We start from the raw sequence: 24,911 nt of genomic DNA on the forward strand, positions 1-24,911 counted from the left end.
TCGACTCGCTGTGTGGGTGTGTGTTGCGTGGCGTGTATGCGTGCTTGCGAGAGACAGAGGAGCATAAAAGGAGAGAAAGGACACTGAAAGAAAGGGAAGAAGGGGAGGTAGAGACAAGAAACTCCTACATTGTGGTTTTAGCTGCATTAATAGGTCCTCAGTTAATAAAGTCAGTATAAATATTTATCAGCGCTGTAACGCTTTCTCATGAGAGATGCCGTTTGGACTAATTGCGGTGTAGCTTTGGCATTTCATTTTCGTTCAGTCTTTATTGTCGACAAGTCTGGGAAAGGCAAATGTGTAACAGTCTCAGGACTTCAGACCCTGCAAGAACCAGAGTCACAACTGCTTTAGTTATTTTGATTAATTTCAGTGTCATTAGGGAATTTGAACCTCATAAGTCAGCCCTAAAATCTTGTTTTATGGATTTTTTCCCCCCACATTATGCTCACATGGTGCAAATTCATAAATAAATTTGTGTTTGAATGACCCCAAATGAATTTATGTCTAGCTTTAATATAACACCGGTGTACTGCTTGCACGGGTTTGCCTGTGAGAAACCATAAAACACAACAGGGTACAATTCTTTCGCTAATTTTTATTTCACTTGGATATTTCAGCTTCCTTTTGTAGATAGCAAAAATGATCTCATTCATCTGCCTAAGGTGAAAAGCTTCTCGGTGCTTACCATAAATCTGAATTTAAGATGTGCGGGTGCAAGTGACCTTTTGTGACCTGTAAGGAGAAAACTTGAAATCAGTTTTTTAAGCTTTTCTTTTCAGCATATTTGCATACTTGAGTGGAGTATTTGAATGAAAGTGAGACATATTTGAATAATCATGGATAAAGGGTTTTTATTGCACGACAGACAGTAAACATACAAATATTTGAAGAATTTCAAATGAACTTGATCAGAGAAGCTCCTTAACAGTAGATGTAAATCTTGGGCTTAAGTTGAAGATTTACATTATATTTCTTATTTTTTTAAAAAGGCTTCAGTTGATGGGAACATTCACGGGGGCATTTAAATTTTGCGGCTTATGCTTTACATGTTATTAGGCACTTACCTTGCTTTTAATGAACTGTTCATTCGGGATTAAACTCTTTAAGATCACAACCTGCAGCTCTTCTGGAAAAAGCAAAAATCCTCCAGCAACAAGAAACGGGGCGGCAGAGGAGGGGATCCGGTGCTCTGGTTGGTTGTATCGGCTGTCAATCATCCACGAGTACTCGGCAGCACCTCCCACAGACGCACAGCGGCAGCGCAGCTTTCACCCACAATGATATTCAAGGCACTTGCGGCTCGTCTGCAGCGATAGGAGAAAAGAGGACAGAAAAGAGAGCCTCACCTCCTCTAACAGCGAGTGAGGTAGGGAAAAGAGTCAGAGAGCGAGAGGAAGACGAGAGGCTGTGGAGTTAAAAGAAAGACAACGGCGGCTTGGACCTCCTGCCAGGACTCTTTAATTGTCTGCGCTTTATTATAAAGTGTCTAATTTTCACACAGATTCGACATGTCATCATCCGGTAAAGACAACAGCGGTGCCCAACACGCCAATTACGTGGGACCTTACCGTTTGGAGAAGACGCTCGGAAAAGGACAGACAGGTTAGTTGGGACAGCTTGCTCGCGGCATCCTCTCTAATTGCACAATTTATTTTCGGAGCGCTCCGCAGCGAGTTGAAATTTGGCCGGCTGGGTGTCTGCAGGTGATAAATAACTAACCGCTTAGTTACAAACACCTGCCCAGCCTTGTGGGGAATTTGGAGGGTTGTTTCGCCAGCGGTCTGACATAATCATTGTTCACACAGGATGTTGCTTTACATTGTTTTATTGGCTGTGCGTTGGCGTTGGACTGTGTGTGTGTGAATTAAGGAGCAGCAGCGTGGAAGCCGTTCAGCAGCAGAAATGATGACAGTGTGATGGGCAATGAAAATGAACTTTTTGTGTTTTGGCTCCCCTGTTTGTATGTGTGTGCGTGTGTGTGTGTGCTCTGTGATTGGAGCACAACGCCCGTTAATCCCGATTTGCCTGATACATTGATCTATTCTTAGTCCGCAGGCACGCAAGGGGGAGGCAGGCGTTTCTCCTATAGGCTCTGGCTGCAATACGTGGGTTTCCTCCGTTACGGAGTAACATGTCCCACCTTGACAGATGAGCTGTTCACAGAGCTGGGAAATAAGAGCCACGCTGATGTATATTCATACACCCCCAGCCAGGAGATGCGACTGGGCTTCCTATAAGAGTCACATGCTTTATCTGAGCCTAGACAGCAATGACACTGCAGTTTCTAAAGTTGCATGGCACATGCTCTCTCCAATCAGCAGGTCTCGATTCCATAATATTTCACGCTAGGTGATGAGTAGCCCACAAGGCAGTAGCACATCGCTGTCCAGTACGTCCCACTGTTGAACGGTGAGAATCCTCTGCGATCAAGTACATGCAGCCAGTGGAGCCATGTGAAAGGAGAGGCAGGCACAGCCCTGTGTAGGCAGAAATAGCAGGAGTGATGCAGCATGCTCTGTAAGCTCAACAGCACTTAGAATGAGAGAGGCAGTGGGACTTTTTCTTCTGCTCTTTCACTATCTCTCTGTAGATTTTTCTTCCCATCTGTTGTCTAAAATGGCTACAATAGGCGTTAGTTCCCCTAGCCCGTCCAGCTGGTCATGCTGAGCAACCCCGTGTGTATGTGCAAACGTTTGTGCACGCTCTCAGACAGTATGCTTTCTTAAAATGACCACTTAGTCACCTGACCAGCGCTCACTGTTCATTAGTGGGTCTGAGAGGGGGAGGGAGCACGTCTTCATAATCCCTCTTTAACTGTAGAAGATATTTGAACGAGTCATGTTTCGCACCATGACGCCCACAGGTGGATTCAATAAAAGTTTGTTAACCAGCACAGTGCGATGCATAATGATTTCCATACGATCTATTAGTCGTAGTTAAAGTTTATGCAGCAGTTGATTTTTAAAACAACCTAATAATACACGCAGTATTCACATCCTCCTGACACCTATCTATTTTATCATTTGTGTTTACAGGAACCCCTCACTCACTTTTAAATAGCTCTCAGGAGTCCCTAATGTGTGTTTATGATGGTACAGAGCTGGTTCCATGGCTGGATATTTAATCATATGTTGTCTGTGTAATCTATGGCACAGTGTGTATTCATGTGAATGCTGGGGCAGATTTCGATGAACGTTTCGTACTCTCCTCTGAAGTCTAGTATGGAGTATGCAAGTTATAGGTCAGCTTGCAAAATATAACTTTTATCAAACTTACTTGGGCTGAATTTATCAAAAGGTTTTTACTTTTTAAAACATTTTTCAGTCAGACAGGTTTTTCTAATTGAATAACAGTCATTTAGTTTGAATGCTTTTGCTCTGGTTTTTCAATTACATCTCGGGGCTCATATGCACTGAAATAACCAGGCCCAGCGTTATGTGTTTGTCCATGTTCTCTGTTAGAAAATTCATTTGGTTATTGGCATCTGTGGTGCTAGTCCACGCCAAACCTATTCAGATTAATGACACTGCCTAATATCCCATTCTCCCATTTACCATTTGTTAATCTGTCAGATCTTTTTCCCAGGCCCCACGGAAAGGGTTGGCCTGGCAACTGAGTGCACCCAATGGGCTGGTCTTAACCGCAAGTGGCAGCTGAGACTGTCCAATGAGCAAAGTCCTCTGTGAGCTTTCCCAGGCTATGGTTGGCTGGTATTATTGGAGGGGAGAAAGCGGAAGCCCTCTGGTAGATCTGGCGATCCTCCTCAGAGGAGTTGTGCTTTTCCATGTTCATTAAGTGATTAGGCCCTGTCCTGACATATACACATAAACACACACACATGGCCACCTCAGTAATTCTGGTTGGCTTTCTGATCTAATCCTCTACACAGCCAAAGCCCCGTCAGCTCTTACTCACACATTCACGTGGCCCAAAGGTAGCATTCTAACTCCTGTCCCACTCTGGCTTTCAAACTCCACCTTCATGTTACTGTGCAGCTTGCATACAACAAGTCACATATACTCTTTTGCAGTGATGCAGTACAAATAGTGGGATGCATATTCTATATATTCCCTTATCACAGAAGAGCAAGCGTGTTTACTCAGTACTTGTAGACCATATGACGATTTCTTTGTCAGGTGTAAGATGGGGCCTGAAGCAGTCTTGAAATATTGAGTGTTCTTATCGGGGCTGAAGCATCAAAAGTATGGAATCCAGGTTTTGGCCCAACCTGCCCAGTGCACTGTCTACGGTTCTATGTAGTCAATGAGCCTAAAATCCAAGATTTAGTTCATTCTGGAAGGTGGTGGGAAGACTAAGGAAAAACTCATAATTTGTTTTGATTTCACCATGATTTGATCATGACAGACAGACAAACCCTGTTATCCTGATGCAACTCTAGTTCACGCTTTACTTGAAGAATATTTAAACACCACAGTGCTCACCGGATTAACATCCTTAACACCTCCACATGGCTAATTAGCATGAACAACATGGACACATGGCTAATGATTGTATCATTATGCATGATATAAACTTGACTGAAGCTACTTCTCAGTTGGACTTTCTCAGCCTTTATTTACATGTGTGTTGTTTACCCCAACACAAAACGTGCTCTTAATGGCTAAAAGTTTTGGCTAACACGGTGGTGTCTTTGCAGTTAGCTACGGGGCCGAACTGGTCTCATTTTAGCGTCTATGGAGGATCTGAGAAGCTGTGTTTCACAACTTTCACTAGATTTCTTCCCTAAAACATCCTATGAACAGCTCTGGTAGCCATGGGATGACAGGATGAGGGCAAGAAACGTACAATAGATGCAGAAGGTGGAACATTTGCATTGTGGATTCTGGATTTGTATTTGGTATATGTGTGCATTTACTCTCTCAGAATTCCCATTCAGCTTTACTTTCTGTCAAACACTAAGTTGAACTCCATGCACTGTTAGGCTGTATTATATCCTATATTAGCTTCACGAGTCTCTAATCTGTGTCACGATGGCCTAGAGACTGAGGTAGCACTTATTAAAACCCTTATTAAAATGTAGAACTTGAATGTCTCCATCACGCTGGGATTTGCAGTCACAGCCTTCTTGCATTTCAAAATCGTGTAGCTTTGTTTGACAAAGCTGAATATGTTTAATTTGTGTTTTTGCCAGTGCACTGACTTAACACAGGCTGAATCACCGCTCTGTTCCTTAATGCTTTGGAAAACACTGCCTTGCTTTGCCTTTACTTTGTTCCTGAAGGCTGTTGATTAGTGAAATAGAGGCCTATTGTCTGGAAAACACTGCATGCTAATCCAGCGTAAATCCCAGTTTTGTTTTTTGTTTTTTGTTTTTTCATGCTAGACTTGGATATTGACAGGCTAAGCGATGGAGGTTGATGTGTAGGCTCCTTGATTCCTTTGGTTGACGTTTAGAGAGTGAAATCATTTGTGCTTCAGTGACTTTCATATTGACTGCTCGGCTGATAAAAAGCTCTGCGTGATGTTGTGTCTTGCGTTCTCTTTCTCTCTTTAGGTCTCTCTGCTTTTATCTATATGCTGGAGAGTTCTTGTTTTGGGTTTCCTGTGCCTACCAGGCATTGGAGCCAGCATCTAGCTGGTCTCGCTGTTTTAGAGTCAGCAAAGGGCCGGCTGGTTTCTAACTCCAACTGCCGATTTCACTATTTGCAGTATTGGGTTGTGTTTGTGCATCTTTGTGTATGAACGATGGAGGAAAATCCATCCATGTATACATTACCCAGATTGTTCTTGGAGCCTGGTGCAATGGTGATGCTCAACCGTTAATTCTGCATTGATTGATAGCTAGTAAGCCGGTGATTTAGTTCATTGGCCACTCCCAAAGATTTCCTGTCAGGTGAAATAGATCCATACTGTTTCACAACACATGATATTCCTGATGATGACAAGTGACTAGGACATGTTCGTTCAATGCTGTCAATGAAAAGCCACTTGGCAAATCCACAAAAGTGAAATGCATTTGGGTGCTTACACGTGTGCGTCTTGTGAATCGAACAGGTGATCGTACTACAGGTGATCTATAGCCTCCTTGCCATTTAAAAAAAAAAAAAAAAAAAGAAAAAAGAAACACAAAAAGCTCAAACACAACTCTCTTACTCCCCCGTGTTCACAAGATTACCCAGAAAAAGTTGCCAAGTTTGACCTAAAATTGGTGAGTGAGGGGAAATAAATGAAAGGCTGTGATGATAGGCCCATGTTTCAAGGGGCCTGTTCAAAGATTCAGGTCAGAGAAGCCCTGACCCAAAAGCTGTACTCTGTTGCTCCCAGCTGGATAGCACCTCATGTTAGGATGCTGGATCAGAGCTGTAGAGCAGGAAGGCAAGCTTCCTCGGTCTCAGCCGTTTGGCTGTCTAGCTAAAGCTGAAGCCCTGCTCTCTCTGTATTGAAATGTATCTGAAATAATGGGAGATGTGTGCGTGTCTCGCCTAGGTTGTTATATTTTGGATAAAATTATATATTTTTTGTGTATTTAGGCTGTTGCTTCAATGTTCTGGTCATTTTTATGGGTTCTTTAAGTAACTCAAACCAAGAATGTAGTCTTTTCACAGTCTGCATCGTTGGCTGACGTTATATAATGATGATGGTCTCTGTCATTTAATGTCCCTCTCTTCTCATCTCCCTCGCTCCATCTCGTTCCCTCTCTGTCCCTCTTCCCCATGGCCAGTCAAGATTCATACAGGGATTCAGCCATGTGGTAAATCAGACAAGACCTCAGTGGAATTGCATCGATTGGGAGGAATGTATGTAGCCAACGATTTTCAGAGATTAATGACGAGGAAAGAGGTGGAGAACTGGTGCAGGGGGGGCAAAGGGAAGGAGGAACCTTGAACCGAGAGAGCATGAAGCTGTGGTGAATGTTCTGACTGAAGTGGAGGTTATTAATTAAGGCAAAGTATCGATCATTCTCTTCATTATTCTCCCCTCCTCCCTGATTTTCATCTCTCTATTGCTGACCTCCAGGCCAGGAAAGGGTTCAGTCTTTAAATGGGAGGACAGTGAATAAAGAGCGGGAGTGCTGGAATAGTCTCTGTGGCTGATCATGAATGAGGGTGTTTATTTATTGTGTGTATTTTTTGGACAGGCCCCATCACATCCTATTTGGTTTTCAACCTAACTCAGTGCATGTGCTGTCACTACATCTCTGTTACATTACATAGCATGGAGAATCAGGTTAGGGCGACGTGATGCTACGGTCTGTTTTCCCAGAGTTACAGCGGGCCACATACACACCCACGCAAACAATATCTGTTCACTCTGTCCATATCTTTCTCTCTATCACTGAGGTCCCCACTTCTGCTCAGCTTCTGTGTTTCGTGTAATGTGTTATCGTCTCGCACTATTTAAAATTTCACACTGCTAGTTTTGCAACGCAGCACTGAGAATGCGAGCAGAAACGTACCATTTTTCTTTTCACGGTGCAAAAACTGTTACATTTATACTTGATTTTGTTTGCACTGTTCAAACAAAGTCGCTGTTCAGTAAAACATGCCTCTTGTTCGGCTTTTAAACATCCTTCTACCAGCCGCAGTCTCTGTGAATGTTTGATGCTGCCAGTCAGCTTTTCAGTCAGTCAAGTCAGCTGCCACATCTTTTGTTCTGTGTTAACTTGGAGCATTTAGGAGACACTATAATGTATTAAACGTCTGTGCGCACAGCAGTTGTCTTAATCAGCCAGCCTCTCTTTCTTTCGCGCTCTCTCTCTCTCCTCTCCCAGTTCAGATTAACCCTTGCTGAGCTGCCTGTCTGGCTCTGACTGTGAGAACACCGGGTTGGTTGCCAAGGTTGGCTGTCTGGTTGTCATGGTTTCCCTGCTTCTTGCTGGTTCCCAGTCTTCCCTCATGAAGAAATAAAGGGAATACTCTCTCTCTAACTCTCTCCTCTTACTGTCTCTCATGCTGTCTCTATTGCTCTCATTCCTCTCGCTTTCTAGCTCTGTAAGTGGCTGCAATCTGAAGTTAGCATCGTAACAGTCATGCTGCAAAGTCCTCCGCTGCTTTTCGCAAGCTTGTCTTTGTTTCTGTTTCCCTGCCTCGCTGCTACATGCCTCTGGAAAAAGAGTCTGTGAACGACTGTTTTGAAGAAATGCTGCATGTGTGTGTTGGCCGTGTGCTCGCGCGTGTGCTCAGACATACGGTCATGGATCAGACCGGCTTGCCCTGCTCTGTGCTCTGCGCTGTGTGCTGTGTTCCCATTTAAATCTGGGAGATTAGCACATGTGGGGAGCCTCGGCTTTAGTTGCTGTCAGCTCAGTTAGCCTTGGCACGCTGTCCTCAGATCAGGGGGGAATCTCTGCGCTCATCCCCCCTCCAATGCTGTCTGTCGCGCTGTACCTTATCCATTAAAAAGTAGAGGAGTGGGCCACTGACCTTGACTTTTGCAGCGTTTTAAAAAACACACACATCACGTTAATGCAGGATGTGAATTTAAAGATATTTTTTTAAAATTAAATTTTATAAGATTCCAAATGTTAAGTAGCATTATTTAAAATGCTTATACTGCGGCAAGCTTTAAGTGGTATATTTAATTTTGTGAATCTTCCTGTTTCTTTTTAACTAACTAACAAATATCAGCAGATGCACACTAAAAGCCTTTGTGTACTAAATGAATACATTGGAAATCAAGTGTGAAGATAAATGAAAGAGTCGTGTTTGTCATTTTAGGATTCTTTTTAGCCAAGCTGGCTAATTCACCTGGGGTGCTTTGCCATTAAGAAAGTCAGCTAGCCTGGAAAGTTTTGCTTATTGAAGTATAATTGAATTTCCAGTATGAATACACTGAATGAATGACTATTAATTTGCACGAACTGGTGCCTTTGCTTTTGCAGACCTGCTGGCAACTCCCTTTGGACTGCATTCCAAGAAAAAAAAAATACATGAATGAAAATGTGCGCTCATTTACTGAGTGAAGCGCATCCCAGATGGCAGGGGCAGGGTAATTGTGATGCATTCAGAGTTTCCACTGCCACGCGCTCTGTTGTCAGCTCTTTAGGATATGGAGCACAATGTCATCCACGAAACACCTGAGACGTGGCTCGGCATGTGAAGTGAAGCAGACAGGCCTCAATAAGATTAGGTTAGATGAGCATGACTGGTCACAAACCGGGAACCTGCACTGCCTTCTTGTCTCTTTGACACTGACTTCTAACACTTGGCCGGACTTAAGAGACTTATCACAATGTTTGCGAGCTCAACTCATTTTATCCCAGCGTGAAAGATGAAGGTGACTGTTATTTATCGAGAGAGGGAAGAGGACAGGTTTGGTTTGATAATGGGCCTGGATCACAGGTGTACCACAGTTGTTCGGCCAAAACAAACAGTTTCTTTTGTGTTGCCACTCGATCAGAGACGGGGTCAGCGCTTTGAGCCTGCTGCCAGGTCACATCCTCTGTCATGACTACAAATTAGGATGAAAACTGATCTGAGATGACAGTGAGTCTAGTACAGTGTAACTAATTATTGGGAAAATTCAGAAACTGTATTATTCTCATACATTTTAGGTAAAAAAAAAACAAAAACAATCTGCTTCATATTTTTGCACAATCTTTGCTTTGGTTTGCTCAAAGATTCGGTTAAATTACTACTTTAGAAGTATAGGGGTGTTTATTTCAGTTATTTTGTGTGTAGGCTTTGATTGTTGTTTGTTGTGGCTTCCAGTGTTCAGCTGGAAATGTAGATTACGGTAGCTCTGCTGTGAAATAACAGTTCAGTGACAGCTAAATGTCAGTACTTTACTACTGTAGTTAATGTGTGTTTTGAATGTGTTTTTTCCCTTTTTTGGCCTAAATTGTTGGTTCATCCAGTGCTACTTTCCTCAAAATCTGTGGCCTTGCAGTACTGTGCTAGTTTGTAAAAGTATTTCAGCATAAATCTTTTAATGCCACCAGAAAGCTTTCCTATTTGGACATTGCACCAACCAGAATTTAGCTTTCTCCCTGTATTATTATTATTATTTAACACCAATTAATAGGGGACAGCATTAGACTAAAGATTAGGTGCTATTTATTATGCATCATTACCACTGCACTGCTTGTTCCTTTGTTAATGTTCTCATATGAACTGACTGGAAATATTAAATTAATTCTCATATAATTAGATTATTAACTCTAAAACTCACATTTATGTTGCAGTTGAAAATGAATAGCTCTATTTTTCTTTCAACAGGCTTAAAGTCTGAGTCAGACGAAGTAAATAGAAGCCCTATAGAATCTATTCAATACTGATGAAAAAATATCCTCAAAGGAGCCCGACTTTTGTTGGTGTCAGATCTTTATCTTTTTTTTAAAGTTTTGCAATTTTGCTTTCTTACCTTATGTCTCACTTCCCTTTTCACACTCTTTTTTTATTTATTTATTTATTTATTTTTTACAAATTAGACAGTTTGTGGGGTAATTGTTAAAATAAAAAAGCGATGGAGTCATTGGTTGTTTCATCTTTCGATCCCAGCTAGTTGGCTTTGTTTATTCATTGCTAAGAGCAGCTTACTTCTGCGGTGGCTGTTGCTGTGTGTTATGCCACTGTGTGTGTATGTGAGAGTGTGTAGACTGGTCTGACTGCTGGAGCTTTAGTGTGCACTGCGTGTTCCCATTTCACAAGCTCTCTGTCGATACATAACAGCATCTGAGAGCTGTAGCTCATGGGACAGGGGTGAACATGAGAGGGGCAGAGAGGAAGGGGGGTACAGCCTTGCCAAAGGAGAGAGTTTCTGGGTGAGAAAAAGAGTCACAGCAGTAAAGCGTCTCTCAGGGTCAGTGCCTCTATTATCATTCAAATCCAGCATGCACACCAACCACGTTGATGCACAGTTGCACATGGTGCACAAACACGAGCACACACACAGAGACTGGAATGTGCTGTGTAGCAGTACTGTGGTGGATTTTTTTTTCTTTTTCTTTTAGTTATACAGGAGTGGCTGCAGCAGAGCTTCTATGGCATCAGTGGTGGAAATGCATCCACAGCAGGAAGGATTGCTCTTGGTACAGAGCCTGAAGACACACAAACATGTACACACACTTCTTCATGCCCGTAGGATATTTAGGAGGCTTGTTCCTCTACTCTTCACTTCTGTCCTCCGTTTCACCTCACAAGAACTTAACTGTCAGTGAAGACGCGTTGGATACAGTCTTCATACAGTCTGTATATTTGTAAATTGCACATGTATCTTCTCACTGCTATGATGTGATGAGTCAGTAGACATAGCAACACAGACACACACTCTTCATGTGTAATTTCACATGCCAGGGGTACGATTGTGGCCAAGCCCAAATAAGTTGTTATTTTGATTGGTCAGCTGTGTTTTCTATCCTCGGTGCTGTTTTGATGCATTACAGGGTGTGGAATGAGAGCACGATTGTGAGTCAACAGTGTGTTCGTGTCCATTTGGCTCTGCAGACACTGCTGCGTGTTGTAGAAAAGCTGACGGCATATGCAGGTTGGCGTGTGGCACCGCATGACTCATGGGTACATTATTATAATCATTATGACAGTTACTGTCCGTATATGATACTCTTTCAACTCGTCTGCTGTGGTGCAGACAGTACAAGTTTACCTTGAGTTTATATAATATCTCTTTTGGGAAACATTTAAATGACAGTACTTGGACCAAACCACTGAAGGAAAGGCTTTGGTGAAGCTTTCATTTAAAATATTTAAAATTACTACCGAGGATTTCAACGGATAAATAATAAAGCTGAACTTATCCTTCTTACACTTGTAATCTCCAAATTCATTTCACCTGTAACCTCAGAATTCATTCCTGTTCTCTTGTATGTCTGTGTCCATTACACTCTGTCCGTACATGTCTTGCAACAGTCTCCCTTTCTGACCCTTCCTCTTCCTGCTCCCTCGTTTCCTCGCTTTGTGCCTAATGGAGGTATTCCCCTGCAGCCTTCAGACCTCGCACTGCCATTCTGCTCAGGTAGGGCTCATTTCATGCAGCATGATTAGATCTCACTGGCTGCAATTCAGGGCTGGATAAGCCAGAGTGCTGTGGGCCTGCATAGTAGCAGAAGGAATTCAATTAAATCTTTACATATACTCCCCTTGCAGTATATACCTGCCAATCTGCACATAATATGCACATAAATTTTAACCCACACAAGCAAGCATGAATGTAAAAATTCTCATACATTACATCAGGCTTTCATTTTTGCACACTATAGTGGCCGTGGCTTAATATACAATGAAATTTGATCTATGTATATATGATTAACCTTGCATAATGCATTAACTCTTATAAGATTACCACCTCCCCTTCTTTTCCAGCTCAGTTTCCACATCTTTCTCACTGTAACACACCAAAGACCCCATTTGTAACATTAAAAATAGTAAATCACACACACACAGCCATTCATGTGTGTGCGTAAATGGGTTAATTTGATGTGAACCGAGGCGATCACAGTGCATCTAATGAAAGACGCATACCCTGTGTTGGCTTTATGGGCCAGTGCTGGTAATTGCTTGTAAAGACTGATCTGAGCTGAATGTATCCTCATACTTCATGTAACAAACCACAAGGGAAGACACTAATAGTAATTGGACAATGATATAAGACTAAAGTGTGTGCGTGTAATTTTAATGTGGCCTCTTCTCACATTTTATTATCTCTCATTAAAGTTTTTTTTATGTATCTGAGATTTTGTAATGCGTGGCATTTCATATGTTTGTCAGCATAAAACAGAAGTGAGAACTGCACCGCATTATTACTTGATGTTGTTCACTCACGTTTCTGATGCCCTTAAGCTTGTGACTGTGTCTGTACAACTTGAGCTGATTAGCCTTGCAAGGGACCTGAATTTATTACTCTGTCTTCACCAGTGTCATTATACCTCAGCCTCTTATATTCACTCCGTAATGAGACTTTATGAAATATTCTAACCTTTACCTGGAGGTGCTCATTGTATGTGTGTTTCTGTGTATCGGCACTGACGGATACAGCGAAACGAGAGACTGACAGACTCGTGAATACATTTCCACGCACCTGCATGCGGACATAATTCGAGCCTGTGTAATGATTTGTTATTCCAGAGTTTATCGTAGCAGCCGATGAAGGGGTCCAGGCTAGATCAGGCTCATTAAACCTGAGCGAGAGATGTGCCTGTTGGCTGGGTGTGTGTTTGCTTTAGTCTGCGTCTCCTCTCTTCTTACACTTCATCCCCGATCACCCTCTCCCTCTCTTTCTATCGCTGTCTCTAACGGAGTACAACACTAAATCAGCCTGGCCTTTTAATTAAAAGTCACATTTTCTGTGCTCTAAGCGCGCTATAAACAGGCTGAGCTGCACATGGACACCTCGCTGCTCCCTCTCTAAAACATGTACAGTAGACGGTAGACTGTACGTCAGACCAGCATCGTGAGAAGAATGTTGATCTTTAAGAAAAACCTCTTCATTCGTCATGTACTTAATTTTCTCACTCGTCTAAAAGAAGTAGTTAATTTACCCCCCTTTGTCTTGTTTGACTTTAGGAGTAGACCCTCTCTGCTGCCCTTGCCCCATTTGAAGATCGCTTTAATGAAGTGCTCTTGTTCCCTGTGAATTATACTGCAGCAGTTTTTATGTCACGTATGAGAAGTCCCATGTATGAGGGCATGGAGGTGAGAGATGAGTACAGAGAGCTCACCGAGGCCCTCTCCCGGGGCCCGAAGTTATGTGTCCAGACTACGGAGCGATTCATTAACCGATTCCCAGCACTCGCATCAGGCCTATTCGGGTTCACACAGGCTCTCAGCCTGATGTTGATCTTGCCTTTACATGCCCCTCACACACAAGGCAGTCTCTGAAGTCTTATGGAGAGGCTAAGCATGGTTGGTGGAGATTGGGGATGAGGGTCCTCCATCTAGTTGGTGTTATATAAGCACAGAGTGATTAGTGGTCTCCCTGTGGGTGTCGTCTCGGTTTAATGGCTAGAGCCTCATGTCAAACATAGCTACTATTCAGTTTTAAGTGGATTTTATCCATTTCTGTTTATGTGGACGCATGTGTAAAATTTCATTTCTGCAACACCAAATCGCATGCAGGGAGTGTTCATCATGTATGAATACGCATACACCGCATTGTTACTCTGTGAGCAAGCATATGCATAGATATAACAGTGATAGCTTGTATGTGATTAATCTCTGAGGCCCTGAGGTGATGGGGTCAGAGTGGAGTTGCCTGTGGTGCTAATGACAGTGATTAAAGTGGGGGTCGTTGGGGCTTAACCTTCATCAGATTCTTCTCCTCAATATGCTGTCCCCATGGGACATGGCTAACCTTATTACTGCTGAGGAGACCCAGTTTTACTCTTCATAGTCAGCGTGATGAGTAAATTGATGTTTTTTTTTCTTCTTTCACTTTATTATTTTTTACACAATGCCACATCATAACCTTAAACTTTTCTCTTTAGAAATTACATTCAGCAGAAGTAGAATTGGTAGCATTGTAAAGCACTCTACCAAGGCTAGCCCTTATTCTTTCTAACATCTAGTTATTCAAGCAGTTAAATATTTGGCAAATTATTCAATGATATATTACCTCATTTAGCTGTGGAGTGTATTGCAGGGAAAGTTTAAAGCCTCTATTAGCCGTTCACCCTGTAATCTGAAACAACCCTGTTTGATTTCGTCAATTTATCATATAATATATAAGCCTTTATCACATTGCAGTCCATTTGGCATATTAAATCTTGTAACCCACATTATCCATTGTGGCACAACCCAACATCCACAATGGCAAAGCAGAAGCTGATGACAAGACAATATTTAACTTCAAAAGTTCTTTGAATGTTAATAATCTGGATGAGTGATTAGCCCAATTATAATAATACAAATAATGGCCTACATTTATATTGGTTCAGCCAGTTAGCAAAACAAGTTAATTAAGCCACGCCACATTAGTCTATGATTATTTTATTTGGACATGTAATAGCTTCAGAATGCCTCAGTGCTCACATGTTTCCAACCAAACATTGCAAATGATCCCCATCATATTAAAACCACTGGCCGCTTTGCCTTAATAGGGGTTTCCCATATTCCCCAAGCTTGCGGTAATATCCGAGTTGGATCCACATTCTCAGCTCAGCACACTGGTGAGACTGAACTAAGAGCTGAAGTCTTTTTAATGGGTTTTATCAACCATTTTCAAAGGTGCTTTTTCCTGCACCACTTGCTTTGGTTTTTTCCATCAACTTCTTCCTCGCTCTCTCCACCCCCTCCCTCATTTCCATCCGCTTCTCCTTTTTTTTTTTTTTACCCTGCCTTTCCAATTCCTCCTTCCTGTCCTCAAACTCCCTCACCATTTTCTCTGCAGCTCTCAGCGTCACCCTGCTGTTCCTCTCCTCCTCCATCTCTCTGTATTACCCCTTTTCAGCCTAATGGGATCATCGGTTAACATGTCTCCCTCTCTAGCCTAGGTCTCTACTATATCCTCGCTTATCGCTGTGAAGTTAATGAAATGGAGTTCAAGAATGACCCCTTCCCTCCATCACTCCCTCTCCACTTTCTCACCTATAGTATCTTCATCCCCTCATAGCAGCCTCCTTCTCTAAGTATCTTTATTCTTATAACCTTATTATTTCTTTCCTCTGACTTTAAATCTAAAGTCCAAAGTGAGCAACCCTCAGTTTTTTTTCCTTACTTGCCTCTCTCCTATCTTTAATTCCTAATCCTAGTCTTTGCACACAATCGATGAGGCTGTAAATGAATTTCTTCCCTTCCATCAGTATTATTATCTCCCCAAATCCTTTTTAAATGTCTGTATTCTGTAGCTCTGCCTAATACTGAAATAGAAAGGCCTGGTTGCACATAATGTTGTGTGCTCAATAGGTACAAACACCACCTGCCTACTCCCTTGGCCTCCTTTTAAAGCTTTCTTTCCTCTAACTGCCAATGTTGCGCTTCTATCAGTGACCCTGAGTCTTTTTGTATAAGTTGTAAAGCAGAGAGGAGGAGGAATTCTGCATGTGTTGGTGTATATGTCTTGTGCATGCACGAGTGCTGTCATCTCAAGCCTCCTTAACTGTCAGAAATGTCACATAAGGGTTGCCCACACAGATGGCATTGTTGGTGGGCTGTGTACGTATAATGCTGTCACCGTGTGCGTGCATTCGTGTGTTAGAGAGAGAGAGAGAGAGTCTGGCTGGCCTGTCAGACTAATGCACAAATATACTGCCTGTAGCTTGGCTCATGGGTTAGTCAATGAGGAAAATGCATATGTGGATAAATGCAAAGGATTATCTGTCACAGAGTCCCTGAATATAATCACGCACGCACATGCATCCACACACACACAGACACACACAAAGCAGCAAACCGAGCAGGGAGCGTGTGCCGGCACACCTGGTGAGTTCAGACAGCATGTCAGCATCTCACAGCAAGAGGTTCCAATCAAGACAGCGATGCTGACGTCCCCACCAGCCCCACCCCCACCTGGCTTGTATTCAGTCACCCTCTTACCCCACCTACCCATCCATGCATACATTCCCCCACGCATGAACACTGATATATCTTTACACCACACTTGAGTGCAAAAAGATTCTGCTTTTTTTTGTTGAGTTGCTTTATTCAGAAGTACACGCGGGTGAGTGAGTGGGAGTGCTGGTTATTTTTATACTGTGCATGCGCCTGTTTGCGTGTTAGTGTGCGCGCATGTGTGCATACTGTTTTCTTCTATACCTGGTTACCCTCATTGCTGGACATCATTATAGTCATATGGTCACCATGGTAACTAGCAGTGTGTGTGTGTGTGTGTGTGTGTGTGTGTGTGTGTGTGTGTGTGTGTGTGTGTGTGTGTGTGTGTGTGTTGTTGCTGGCTTTGATGATGCACCTCATTCATTCATTCATTCATTCATTCATTCTTATAACTGTTACTGGGGCTTTGAAACTCCAGGCCACATTACACTTGGGGGTTAGCTATAATTGATAGGACGGTTATGTCATCAAAGGCCCATGTGATCTCTGAGATGTCACAGAAATTGTCAGCGATCGCAGTTTATTGCTGATATGTTTTTAAAATTTTGCTGTCACCCTGCTGTCGCCTCATTATTAACAGCTACCTCATTGGTAAGGCACTCATAAACTCTCTTATGCTAGTTGTTCTTTATGCAATGACAATAAATTAGCAGGGAGCGTGTGCCGGCACACCTGGTGAGTTCAGACAGCATGTCAGCATCTCACAGCAAGAGGTTCCAAGTTTATTGAGAATTTATTAAATTCTCAATAAACATATCAGTAACTGATTTGATTAAGTTATAAATAGTTTGGTAGCCCCCAACACCCAAAAACCTGCCAAAAATGCAACACTTAAATGTCTTAGTCCAAGGGTCTGTCTTCACATTACTTCCTTAGACAACCTTAGATTTTTGTCCTTCCACAAAAATCCCCAAATAAACTAGATCTAAACCAGAGAAAAGAAGCTATTTCTTACATTTGACATGTTGACAATACAAATATTCTGAGAAAACCACTCTAATATATGAAGAAAACAGACCATTAATGGGAATTCAGATCAGTGCAGAATAAGAACAGAATATCATCATGGATATAACACTTAGGAAAAGTAAAAGGTAAACTATTTGGAGGAAAAAGAAGAAAACCATCTTTACAAGAAAGAAAATAGATGGATAAGGCCTGAGAGAAAAGGAGATGGTGGCTAGCTGCAAGGATTAAATCTCACTCAGGCCCAGCCCTGTGAGATTACCAGCTATCCACTCGAGTGCTATGAAAACACCGGCAGATTAGGCGTACACACATACACATGCAGGCACACCCACACACGCACCCTTATGCATGCACGTAAATACACAAACAATGTAGTGGATTAGGTCCCGTTGCTAACCCAGGGGCCAGGGTGAAGCAGATGGCTGCCCTTTGTATTGTTATGCAACGTTACTGAGAAGCACTCCACATTCATGACTCCACAATTCATTTTCCTGACGCATAGCACCCATAAAAACAAATAAGTATAATTACATTATATTATTTTATGCATACTTTGTGAAAACAGTTTGTAATCTTCTCTCACTAATCAGACATCTATTAAAAGCTGTGAAAAGATGAACCGAGTAACAGAAGAAATAGAGGAAGAAGAAGACAGGCGGCCCAGGTAGAGCGAGGGTAGTTGTGGCACAGCGCCACAAGGTTTGGAAAAGTGCCAGATAAGCATCCTTGCGCACACACACACAGATATACGCATTAAACACTTGCAAAACCCTCCCGGTAGGGTGCTCGGGTGAGCCAAGGTGACCTGACTTGGTGATGGAAGGGTCACCATGCCAACAGGCTGACTGATGTCACCATGGCAGCCTATGTTGAAGGAAAGGGGGGAATTGAGTGCAGAGGTCTGTGTGTGTGTGTGTGTGTGTGTGTGTGCCTTGTGGTGGCAGGCCCTGTGTGTGTCAGGAGTCAGATGGAGTCAGGCCCTCAGAGTATTCACTGACAAGCTGACATTGAGAAAGTCTGTGTGGTACAATATGGAATGGTTGTAGGGCAAGAAACCGATTAACTGTGTAAGTGTGTTCAGCTAGCTCTGAACACAGTTACAGTATATACATTCACTGGCCACTTTATTAGGTATTTTTTGCTATTATCGGTTTTGTTTTGTTTTTTTTACCCCTTTTTTTGCCTTCACAGTGCCTTAATATTTTGTGGCACAGGTTAAACAAGGTGCTAGAAGCACCGCTCAGAGGCTTTGCATTGCATTCCATGTTGACATGATAGGGTGACGTGGTAGGCCATTTGATGTGTTATCATGCTAGAAACAGCCATCAGATGATGGGTACACTGCACTGTGGTCATAAGGTGACGGGCATGGTCAGCAACAGTGCTCAGGCAGGCTGCGGTGTTTAAATGATGTCGCAGCAGAAATTGAGACCGATCAGACCAGGCAACAATTTTTCAATCTTCGGTGTGAATTTTAGCCTCGGGCACTAAGCTGACAGGAGTGGCTGCAAGTGTGGTGTTCTGCTGCTGTAGCCCATCTACTTCACTATTCGAAGTGCTTTGCATTCAGAGATGCTCTTCTGCATGCCTTGGTTGTAATGAGTGGTTATTTGGTTTACTTGCCATCCTGTCATTGCGAAGCAGTCTGGCCATTTTCCTCTGGCCTCTGGCATCAACAAGGCATTTTTACCTAGAGAACTGTCACTTACTGGATATTTTCAGACCATTCTCTCTAAACCCTAGAGGTAGGTTTGTGGGGAAAATCCCAGTAGATCAGCAGTTTCTGAAATACTCAGACCAGCCCCAGCCAGTCTAGCACCCACAATAATGCCACATATAAAGTCCCTTAAATCACCCTTCTTTCCCATTCGGTTGCTCGGTTTGAACTTCATCCATTTCTGTTGACTATATCTACATACCTATGATTAGCTCATTAGAGACTTGTGTTAGCAGGCAGTTGAATGTGTGTACCTAATAAAGTGGACAGTGCTGTTTAAGTGTGTAAATATATATTGTTTTTTTGGTTCTTGCTGTTACCCTGCTGTCGACTCATTAATAACAGCTACCTCATTTGTAAGACGCTCATAAACTCGCCTCTTTCTTCTCTTTCTGTTCCCTCAGTGATGAGTCTTTAGATGAACACAGGACACTAACTCCCTACAGTGATTCACTGGTTTCAATTACAGATTATAGAAACACAGACGGCTGGGCGATCTGACCAAGCTCTCTGTGTCTGTGATGCCTCGCTTTTTATATATTCTCACCAACGCACGTAACACAAAGGAACTAAAATATCTGTGACTAAGATGATCATTGCCTATTTCCAGTCATTTCACACAAAATATTCACTTGCTGCTCATTTCTCAAAGCCTGTGGTCTGTCATAGCAACACAGCCTACTATTATGCCACATTTGAAAGATAATAAGAAATGATAAAATACAGAATGTCCTTTACTTTTTCTTTTTTTTTTTCATTTGTTGTACTCGAGTACCAATTTCACATTGGGACACATATTTCTAAGTGCAGTATTTTAATCTGCCGTGAGGTATGATAGGAAATTTCAATCATGCTGGGACACAGTGAATGGTTTCTAGGGGGGGGAAGATATGTGGCGATAAAGAAGGTTTAAATAGCATTACTGTCAGAATAAACCATGAAGTAGTGTTTGAATAAAACCCAGAAGTTAGCTTTCTATTGATTTTTAACTAACCACTAGAAGGCCTTTAATAGCTCTTTGGGGAATAGACTATTTATGTGGAGTGTTTATTTGAACACACTGAGTAGAACTTTTACATGTCATAATGTTACGTAGTTTGTTGCCCGGCATTATTCTTTAACAGCTGAAGTGTTTAAGTATATGGACTAAACCCAGTGTTTTATAGAACTGAGAGCTGGCTGGCCTTACTCTGTTAATGCCAGAGTTTACTCAAAGGTCAGGTCAAAATCACGAGCATGTCTCTGTGTTTCAGTGATTCTCTTGGGAAACAAGTATTCAGCTACTTTTCTCTACCACCGTTTCGCTCACTCTGCTTCTCGCTCTTTAGTCTCTGGTTTTACATCATCTTTTATTTATGCCTACATATCTACAAATGCATATTCAGGCTGTTTCTGAGCCTGCCATTACTTACTACGAAGAGAGAGGCTGGATTTATACATTGGTCTGAGTCTGACTGAGGTCATTCTGAAAAATGGGTGTCAGTCTCACGGTCACATGCGTTGCTCATATGTGCATGCACGTGTGCACATTAAAACTCTGTTGCAGGCACAGCAATAATAATAGTCTGGCATCCATTAATTTTTTTGGGTTAGAACAGTCATTACTGTCATCACTGTTCCTCTCTGAATCACTTACTGTCAGAAGATGTGCACACACAAAGACACTCTCACTCACTTTGAATGTTGCCTATACCCTTTCAACCTCTGCTTCTGTATTTCTGTTTTTCTCCCACCCCCCTCAGAGGTGGTGAATCCCCAGGATGACAACCCACCCACCCCCCTTGTTTGCCCCCCTCCATAGCTGCCTGTCAGCCGGGAAACAATAGGGACTGGGGCACATTTGCCTTTAAAAAGAGGCAACACTGACTTACCCTTCCTTCCTGCCGCACTGGGTGTCTTTCTCCCTAGCTTCTTCTTGACTCTGTCTTCCCCCTCACTTTCTATCAACTGTGATAACTCATTAATGTCACAGACCTGTGTGTATGTGCTACAGTTGGCCTATTGGTGCAAGATAGCCAGTGAACTATGTGATCAGGTTAAACACAATGAAATGGAAAGAGGTAAAGGCCAACCATGCCCTATCATATGAACAGGTTCATTGCAGTGTACATGTCAGACAACAAAGAAAGGTTAGCAAAATGTAACGTGAGCACTAACACATTTGATTTGTTTATTTATTTAGGATAAATAAAAAATGTGTATGGCATGCTGAAGTAGACTGATGGAAAAAATGAATTCAATTAATGATTTAATAAGATTAAACCTGTAAAAACTAAATTTTTGAGTGGCACCTGTTTATCAATTGTTTTATCATCAGTATAACTTAAAGTAAATTGTTCACTATGAGGAAGGGCATGTTATTAATTATGCTAAACCTGTTTTTGCTTTTGTAACTGTAAGAATACAAGAAGAGATAATAAAGGTTAAAACATACAAAGAGGGAGACGGATCGAGCTCTTCTAGCACCATCACCCCCTCCTCCCCCAAAGGAAGACAGATTTATGTTTAAAACATCACTCTGACTGAGCCAGGTTCAGCTAGAGTTAAATGCTTTGATCAGCATGCTGATTATGCTATGTTCCGGACACCTCTGTGTGTGTTAACCTGTCCCTTTTTTTTCCAAAGATGGATGCTGCTTAGCATGGGGACCCTGTATTCCTACAAACCAAGCTGTGCTGCACTTTAGGCTGGAGAGTGTATGTGTTTTTGTGTGTGTGCCCCGGGCGCTTCTTCCTGAGTGGTCCCTTGGTGCTCCTCAAACTGACATAACAATCATGCACAGACACACACTCAAGCAGTTAGACAAGCACACCTAGGGACTGGCATATGAATGCCCACGCCACACACATGCGTACCCATATATCCGTAAGGTAGAGACACACACGCACAAACTAACAGACAGTCATGCACAGTATAGCCGCAGGCAGTATGGATCAGTGAGGTGCTTAGGAAGGCTAAGATAAGGGTGAAGACAGGGTGAATACAACTAAGTACTGCAGAGTATCATTTCAGTATCAGATGAGCTAAGCAACCATGAGAATCCTGCACATTCGCCAATATATAAGATTTTTAGAATTCTTCTAACACCAGGCTGATTTTAAAATGTTCTTTTTTTTGTTATTGTTGTTCCTCATCGCCATTGATTGACAAGCCACCCTATCAATGCACTTGAAGGATCGCTATTTTCACGATTATACTGCAGCCTAATGGAGGTGAATCATCTGGTTGCAGATTGTTTTCTGTCAGCGCTGTGGGGAGGTGGTGGGAGTTGGTAGTGGCAGCTGCGTATGTGTGTTGCTGAACTGTAGAGCCCTGTAGTTGATTCCTGTCAAGCCCATAGCACCACACTCAGATAGAGCTTGACCAAGCGTTTAAACGCTGCTCCAGGATTTCCCGCTGGTATGGGCTGAGTGGAAGTGTCAGTCACTGAGAGGTGTGTTTGTGTAGAACTGGCAGCACTGAGGGATGCTGGCAGTTTAGAGAGGTCGAGAAGGTTCAGGAGGCTAGCTTTTGGCATTAAATATGAAAAGCAAGAGAAAAGATGGGTTTGATTAAAATACAGAGGGCGATTTTAGGAGCATGGAGTGTGAATGACCATGTATGAGAAAGTGGGTCATTGAATACCTCAGGCTTGGGAAAATCTCATAGCAGATACCGAAAGGGGAAGTACTCTATGTGTGTGTGGTATACACACAAACCCTTGTTTATATGCCCTTAAAAGTGCATAGGCATGCTGACTGATAGTCAACCTTCAAACTTTTACAATGCTTTATAATGTAATTTTGTTGATTAGAACCATCGGTAATGTTAAGCCTTCAAAGATGCTTTAATAGTTGGGTAACTTTACTTTTTTACCAGCATAACCTTGGTAAGCTCAGTTTATATTAACAAGAAGTATATCTATGACCCTGGCAAACAGATATTAGTGACAAGGAGCAGCACTATATTTATATATATTTTTTAATGAACCAAGAAAAGTCTGTCAGTCCTTAAACTGAAAGCACTCATTGATAGCCAAATTCTGCCATAGCACTTCCCTTCATAATAACTCTCAACAACTCTCATTTAGGATTAAAGTGCTTTGCAGACACTTGAAACTTACAAAGTTTTCTAAGGAGTCAATCCAAGCAAACCCAGTTACATTCCAACCTCCCATTTGTAAGCGATTCATGTTGCTGTTTTCACATTGATGGTGCACTTTAACCATCTGTTGGTAGTAAAACAGAATTAAAATCAATGCCGGGGAACGATCATCTTATTACAAAGACACCGGAAAAATGATGGCATCTATTAGGCTGCAGGAAGGACACAGAAAAAAGTAGTTGACTGCTGTAGCAGGTGCTTTGACAAACACTGTGACTGTAACATCAGTTAGGCACCACTTGGAAAGACTTGCTGGTCTACTATTTGGTCTGATTTCAGTTAATTGCTGAAAAGAGAGACTGCTGCTGAGATGGTAGGAAAGAAAGCCCCTAGTGTGTGGATGCTCTGACATTTGTTTGGACCTCGTACCAAAACACTGTTGAAAACAGCTTTATGATGTCTGATGTCTTTGGCCATTTTCAGATGGTTAGGCACACTGCCACACTGCCTATTTCTTCATGAATTGTTGAAGATTATGAGAACAAGAGTTCAAGTTATTGATCTCCAATTTCCTATCATCTCAGATGATCGAGCAGCTGTGGGATTTTCTGGGAAAAAAGTGGTTGATAGAAGCCACACGTCTGCGGACTGAAAAGATCTGCAGCTAAGAATTCTGTGCCTGACACCACAGAACACCTTGGTAGATTAAAATCCTTATTTTGCTGGGAAATACTTGGAGCCACCACCTGTGGCTCCGTTTTACATGCTATATAGGTAGATGTAGTGCCACCATCTCTAGTTGAGGTGATGCTTCTGTCCACAACAAACCAGAGATGACCTGAAACCAGAGAGAAGGAATGACTAGGGCAGCCAAAGAGTGTGTCTTGAAGGTTAGCCCGACCTCTCTGACTGGGCTGGTGTGGCTTAGAGATTTAAAGGCATCGTATGTATGTGTGAGCCTTTTGTGCCCCTGCGGCATTAAAGTCGCTTTAAAGCAGGAGGTGGGCGGGGGTGGTTGGAGTTCTCACTTCAGAGGGGCAGCTGTGATGCGGGGGTGGTGAACAGGGGGGGGGACTGACTCTGTGAATTGGCCTTGAGGGAGCCGAAACCTTGGGAGCGTCAGTCATCCACTGCAACAAAGGAGACTTTCTACGTGTTCATGTATACGTGTGTGGAAAAAGTTAAGAGCCTGAGCAATTGTTTTTTCAATTAATTGTTTGGTTTTTTTTGTATATGTGAATCTGTGTTAATGGGAATAAAAATAAAAAAAAAAGTGCTGCCACTGCAAGATTTAAATCATAATGAATCTACTGACCCTGAGAAATGCTGCATTTGCGAGTGTTCGGTATGGTGACTATGTTGGCGTGGGGTGGGGGCAGCTAATGAAAGCGCAGCTTGTATTTGTGAGGGTTTCTACGGTGACCTGCTTTGTCCTTTATACATTTGAAATGCACTGAATCAGGAGGTGGTGGAGCTATTATTGTGGATGTGTTTTATTGGGTGAAATGTGTTTTCCTGTTTTGACTGTGTGAGGGCTTAAGAAGGTACCACGAGAGGCACTCAGACTCACTTGGCTTTTATTGGAGCAGACAAAGCACACAGTCAAACAGCTGGCAGCCCGACGGCCACGATAACATTAACGAAACATCTATCCAAACATATTAGTAAGCATTTGGAAA

General features: G+C 42.4%; 1 protein-coding gene across 6 annotated transcripts in view; it reads left to right on the forward strand.

Moving 5' to 3' along the window:
* The first annotated feature begins 1,243 nt into the window (after positions 1-1,243).
* The window catches only part of brsk2a (BR serine/threonine kinase 2a), a 170,536-nt gene continuing 146,868 nt past the window's right edge, over positions 1,244-24,911 (forward strand). For 3 of the 6 annotated variants that reach the window (XM_005942873.3, XM_005942871.3, XM_005942872.3), the window contains exon 1: positions 1,245-1,605. In XM_005942873.3, coding sequence (XP_005942935.1) covers positions 1,512-1,605 — 94 coding nt within the window. In that variant the 5' untranslated portion in view covers positions 1,245-1,511. Of the gene's footprint in view, positions 1,606-24,911 lie in introns of all 6 variants that reach the window. The other 3 variants (XM_005942870.3, XM_005942869.3, XM_005942874.3) reach the window with 3 other exon arrangements.

Source organism: Haplochromis burtoni, unplaced genomic scaffold (genome assembly GCF_018398535.1).
Source record: "Haplochromis burtoni strain Fernald_Lab_line unplaced genomic scaffold, NCSU_Asbu1 Contig_259, whole genome shotgun sequence".
NCBI lineage: Eukaryota > Metazoa > Chordata > Actinopteri > Cichliformes > Cichlidae > Haplochromis > Haplochromis burtoni.